General features: G+C 45.8%; 1 protein-coding gene across 1 annotated transcript in view; it reads left to right on the top strand.

Moving 5' to 3' along the window:
• The window catches only part of ENOPH1 (enolase-phosphatase 1), a 36,607-nt gene extending 33,391 nt beyond the window's left edge, over positions 1-3,216 (top strand). The window contains exon 6 of the mRNA XM_005681827.3: positions 2,113-3,216. Within this exon, the coding sequence (XP_005681884.1) occupies positions 2,113-2,252 (140 nt within the window). The 3' untranslated portion in view covers positions 2,253-3,216. The remainder of the gene's footprint in view (positions 1-2,112) is intronic.

Genomic DNA, 6,000 nt, shown 5'->3' on the forward strand with positions numbered 1-6,000 from the left:
TAGCTCTGCCTCTGGCTAGCTCTCAGTTTTCGTATCTGTAGAATGGGGATGGTCATATAGTGCTAATTACCTAAGGGCTGTTGGAAGGATTAAGACGGGAATGGAAGCTCCATGAAGACGAGACCTTCGTTTTGTTCCTGTTTCTGGTCTTAGCATAGTACCTGGCACATAGTAGCTGCTAATTTAATGTAAAGTATTAGCTATTATCTTTCAGATAGAAACAAAAGGAGGAGGGGATTGTAGCCCAAGACATGTTGGAGATAGTAGCCCCCACAATATGTAGCTTACTTGGTTTCATTTGACTAGTCCTGTTTGTTTGTTTGTTTGTTTGGGTCTTCGTTGCTTGACTTGGGCTTCCTCTAGTGGCGGCGAGTGGGGGCTACTCTAGTTACGTGCGCGGGCTTCTCACTGCAGGAGCTTCTCGTTGCAGAGCACCAGCTCTAGAGTGTACAGGCCCAGTAGCCGTGGCATACGGGCTTAGCTGCCCTGTGCCATGTGGAATCTTCCTGGATCAGGGATCAAATCCATGGCCCCTGCATTGACAGGCAGAATCTTGACCACTGGACCACCAGGGAAGTTCTGACTAGTCCTGTTTTTATTTCTGTCCATCCATGCTGTGGGCGTCCTTGGTGGGTCAGATGGTAGAGAATCTGCCTGCAGTGTGAGAGACCTGGGTTCAGTCCCTGGTTGGGGAAGATTCCCTGGAAGAGGGCATGGCGACCCGCTGCAGTGTTCTTGCCTGGAGAATCCCCATGGACAAAGGAGCCTGGTGGGCTGTGGGGTTGGAAGGAGTCGGATATGACTGAGTGACTAAGCATATCCATGCTGTCACTGATCTTAAAGCACTCATAGTCCACTGAGAAGAGAGACAGCAGGTAGTACGTGTCAGGTCAGATTATCCTGTGCACGCGTGGTCGCTTCAGTCATGTCCGACTTTTGGCGACCCTACGGACTGTAGCCCTCCAGACTCCTCTGTCCATCGGATTCTCCAGGCAAGAATAGTGGAGTGAGCTGCCGTTTCCTGCTCCAGGGTATCTTCCCAACCCAGGGATCGGACCCACGTCTCTAATGTCTCCTGAATTGGCAGGTGGGTTCTTTACCACTAGCGCCACTTGAGATGTCCCTCATATTGTCCTGATGGAACTAAATACAAGGAGCACCTAGGATGCTCTAATACAGATGGTGGTGGCTCTAGAAGATAGAATACTTAAGCTGAATTTCGAAGAGAAGGAATCCGCCAGGCAAAAATGGTGGGCAGTCTAGCCAGGGGTTAGGACATCTTTGGGCTCCAGGTATAAGTAGGTATTTTAGCCTGATTAGATCCTGGGGTTCCATTTGTCCCATATCTGTTTAACTGGAATTCCAGACAGCCTGCTCTCTGGGAAACAGCTTAGGTCTCTGGAGGACTAATGGGAGGGAACGGAAGAAAGCTGTCGGCAGGACATGGCTCTGTCTTTGTGCGTTCATAAGCACTTAATAAAGCTCAGAAGTCTAGGAGACACCGTCCTCCTGGTCTGTCAGTGCAGTTATGTATTTGAAAAAAATGTTTTATGGAAAAATTTAGAGCTATTTAAAACAATAATTCCACCCTCATGTGCCTATTCTTCTTTTTTTTTAAGATTATTTAGTTATTTGGCTGTGCTGGGACTTAGTTGCAGCATGTGGGATCTAGCTCCCTAGCCAGGGATCGAGCCCTGGCTCCCTGCACTGGGAGCTCGGAGGCTTGGCCACTGGACCGCCAGGGAAGTCCCCGTGTGCCTGTTTTTTAGCTTCAACAATTACAGAATTTGGACCAGATTTCTTTCTTTTTTTAAGAATTTTTTTTTTTTTGGAGACGAACCCTTTTTTTTTTTTAAAGTAAGTCTTTGCTGAATTTCTTAACTATATTGCTTCAGTTTTATTGTGTTGGTGTTTTTGGCCACAAGGCACGTGAGATCTTAGCTTCCTGACCGAGGATCGAACCCCCTCCACTGGAAGGCAAAGTCTTAACCCCTGGACCATTAGGGAATTCCCGAGACTTGTTTCTTGCATTCCCCCCTCCCTCTGATCGCTTTGAAGCAAATCCCAAGCATCCTATCCTGCTGTTTCCGACACGCATTTTGCTTCTCGCAGAGGCCGGCGCTGCTGAGGAGGCGGACGTGCATGTAGCTGTGGTGGTAAGACCAGGCAACGCAGGGCTGACTGATGACGAGAAGACCCACTTCAGCCTCATCACCTCCTTCAGTGAGCTGTGCCTGCCCTCCTCAGCCTAGAGGAGGGACCCGAGGGAGACCAGACTGTCTGCACAGCGTCGTCCCTGTCCTCTGGTTTCATTCTAATGGTGAAAGGCGTCTGCTTAAAAAATACAGATAAACACACACGGAGGGTTTGTTAAGTGTGTGCATGTTCAAATTTCCTTCCACAAGCACATAGTGGAAAAAAGAATCTCAGTTCAGTGAAAAGGAGACTTATTTTAAAGATGCTCTATATGTAGACATTGTTTGGGACCACAACTCTAACCCTTATGCAGGGCGACGTATAGTTGAGAGAAGAAGTTATGACTGAACAGGTCAAATGTGTTAATGTTTATTAAGTCACGGATCAAAATAGATTGGGTTGAGTGGTTTCTCAGAAGCCTTGTTATTTTGAAACTAGAAGTATTTCAAAGACATTCCTAATAATAATCTACTTCCCCTTTTAAATTGTGAGTTTAAGATTACAACAACCTAATTTGAAACTATTAATCTCTCTGTTTACAAATGACAAAGCTATTTGTTATTTGTTTCTGCTCCAGAAGAGAGCAGAGTTGGGAAAGAAAATGCATGTGAGTCTTGATTAACCAAGTGTTTATTACTTAAGAAACTTGCTGATCACTGTGGTACCCATAGCAAGCAGTTGTCTTACCAGTGGAAAAGATGCACTAATGTAACAGCTAAAATAGAAATGTGCTTCCTAAGGTTTAACCAAACAGCCCTAATCCTGCCCGTTGTTACAGATTTCAGAGATGCCCAGCTAACTACTTCTTAGCACAGTTTGAGAACAGATGTTAATTCCTATTTACTCTTAAAAAATAAATGGTTTACTGAAATTTGTCCAAAAGACCTAGAGCCCTGATATCTAATATGAAATGGATACAAGAAATGTAAATTTTATAACAGCTTTATTTATCCTGGTTCAGCCTAATGGGATGTCATGTCAGTTTCATGTGATTAATAAAAGCATTTTCTTCTTCACTCAGTTTTATGGAAGCTTGCTTACTGCCAGAAGCAGAAAAGTAGCTGAAGAGAGACTGGATAAATAAGAATTTTAGTTTAGCTTTTGCTTTCATTTTGAGTGTGTGTCTGTGATATGGGTGTTTATGCGTGTATGCATTTTAATGGAATGCCAGTAGAAAATCATTGACTATTATTTGAGAGAGATATATATATGTAACCTTGCTGCTGCTGCTGCTGCTAAGTCGCTTCAGTCATGTCTGACTCTGTGCGACCCCATAGACAGCAGCCCACCAGCCTCCCCCATCCCTGGGATTCTCCAGGCAAGAACACTGGAGTGGGTTGCCATTTCCTTCTCCAGTGCATAAAAGTGAAAAGTGGAAGTGAAGTCATTCAGTTGTGTCCAACTCCTAGCGACCCCATGGACTGCAGCCCACCAGGCTCCTCCGTCCATGGGATTTTCCAGGCAAGAGTACTGGAGTGGGGTGCCATTGCCTTCTCCGATATGTAACCTTAGTAGTTATTATTTCATTTGGATAGTAAACATTCAAGAAATAAGTGGATTTCTTAAGATATTTGAGAATCTTATGTTTGAGGTATATAAGATAATGCTTGAAGGAGGCAACTGTTCTCCTAATAAATCAAGAAAAATGAATGAATTCTGGAGTAATAATTTTATAGGCTTGCAAATAAGAGAGGACAGGGAACATAAAAGGTTTTATGTTAGTAGTTTCTATGTTGTAGTAGCTAGTTAAGAAATCTAAGGACTGTGAAGATATTATTGTTCAGTCGCTCAGTCATGTCCGACTCTGCGACCCCCTGAACTGCAGCATGCCAGGCTTCCCTGTCCTTCACCATCTCCTGGACTACACTCAAACTTGTGTCCATTGAGTCAGTAATGCCATCCAACTATCTCATCCTCTGTCGTCCCTTCTCCTCTTGCCTTCAGTCTTTCCCAGCATCAGGGTCTTTGCAAGATATGTGAAGATATAGAAGAGTTACTACTATAAGTAAATCTTAGAAATGGGAGTAATTTGTAAGTGTTAGTAAAGCCACAAATGGTAATTAGAGGATGAACTTCATACAGATTCTGAAAAAGCTTATGAGAAGACAAAAGAAAGGGGATCTCTTAATGGTAGTAGAGAAACAACTGGAAAAGTGGGGGAGGAATGAGAGAAAATACACCAGGGACTAGATTAGAAAGAAATGAAAAGGAGAATGCTCAGTTTCTAGCCAGTGGAGAATTAAGCTGGAGAGTGTCTTGGTCCTTCTAGGCTGCTATAGCAAAGTCACAGAGACTAGGTAGCTTCGAAACAGCAAAACTAGTTTTCACAGTTCTGAAGGCTGGGAAGTCCAAGACTGAGGAGCTGGTGAATTCATCATCTGGGGAGAGCCTGGGTCTTGCTCTGGTGCACGGGGTCATGCTCAGTAAATTGTTAATCCAGTTTTCTGCTGATGGGTGGGGCTGTGCTCCCTCCATGTAGTTGTGCCTGAGGCTGCCCAGTCCTGGTATCAAGCTGCCATATGATAACTCTGTGGTAGAGCTCGGGCTTCCCTTGTGGCTCAGCTGGTAAAGAATCCACCGGCAATGGGGAAGACCTGGGTTCGATCCCTGGCCTGGGTTCGACCTGGAGAAGGGAAAGGCTACCCACTCCAGTATTCTGGCCTGGAGAAGTCCATGGGGTCGCAAAGAGTGGGACACAGCTGAGCAACTTTCACTTTTCTTTCATGGTAGGGCTAATGGCAACGTCCTCCAAGAGGACTTACGCCAACACACTGTGCCTCCCAGGACGGCTGCTGCCAGCGCCCCTGTCCCCGCAGCAGGCCACTGTTGACCCACGCCTCCACAGGAGATTCCTGGACACTCATAGGCAGGTCCACCTCAGTCTCTTACGGGGTCACAACTCCTTTCCTCTGGGTCCTGGTGTGCAAAAGGTTTTGTTTGTGTCCAAGAGTCTCTAGCGGGTATGGAGTTTGATTTTAACCTGATTGCGCCCCCTCCTACTGGCTTGTTGCAGCTTCTCCTTTGTCCTTGGACAGGGGAATATCTTTGTTTGGTGGGTTCCAACATCCTCCTGTTGATGGTGGTTCAGCAGCTCGTTGCGATTTTGGTGTTCTTGCAGGAGAAGATGAGAGACGAGGGGAGAGGCCTGTCCACTCGCCGCTGGCTGTCTTTGTCGCTGTCACCGCATGTAGAAGGGGTGGAGGAGCTTCTTGGGCCTCATTTATGAGGACACTAATCCCGTTCTTGGCTCCAAAGGCCTCTCAAAGGTCCTGCCTCCAATGCATCACCTTGGGGTGATATAAGAATTTGAGGTTGGAAGGGGGAACACAAGCATTCAGTCTGCGGCTAGAAGCATTTACTATGCATAATAAAAAGGGTACTAGATACCGTATTAACACATATACATGGAATCTAGAAAAATGGTACCGATGAACCTATTTGTAAGTCAGGAATAGGGATGCAGACATTGAGAACAGACTTGTAGGCATGGTGGGGGGCAGGGCAGGGTGGGATGAACTGAGGGAGTAGCGTTGACACATATATACTGCCACGTGTGAAATGGACAGCTTGCAGGAAGCTGCTGCGTAACATGGGGAGCCCAGCCCAGTGCTCTGTGACAGCCTTGAGGGGCGGGATGAGGGGGTGGGCGTGAACTTCAGGGGGGAGGGGACACATGTATACCTTATTCACATTGTTGTATGGCAGGAACCAGCACAATATTGTAAAGCAATTATCCTCCAGTTAAAAAATTTTAAAACGGGTACCAGAAACACTGTAATTTATGGTGAGTAGTTGAGGATAGAA

Source organism: Capra hircus, chromosome 6, assembly GCF_001704415.2.
Source record: "Capra hircus breed San Clemente chromosome 6, ASM170441v1, whole genome shotgun sequence".
Taxonomy (NCBI): domain Eukaryota; kingdom Metazoa; phylum Chordata; class Mammalia; order Artiodactyla; family Bovidae; genus Capra; species Capra hircus.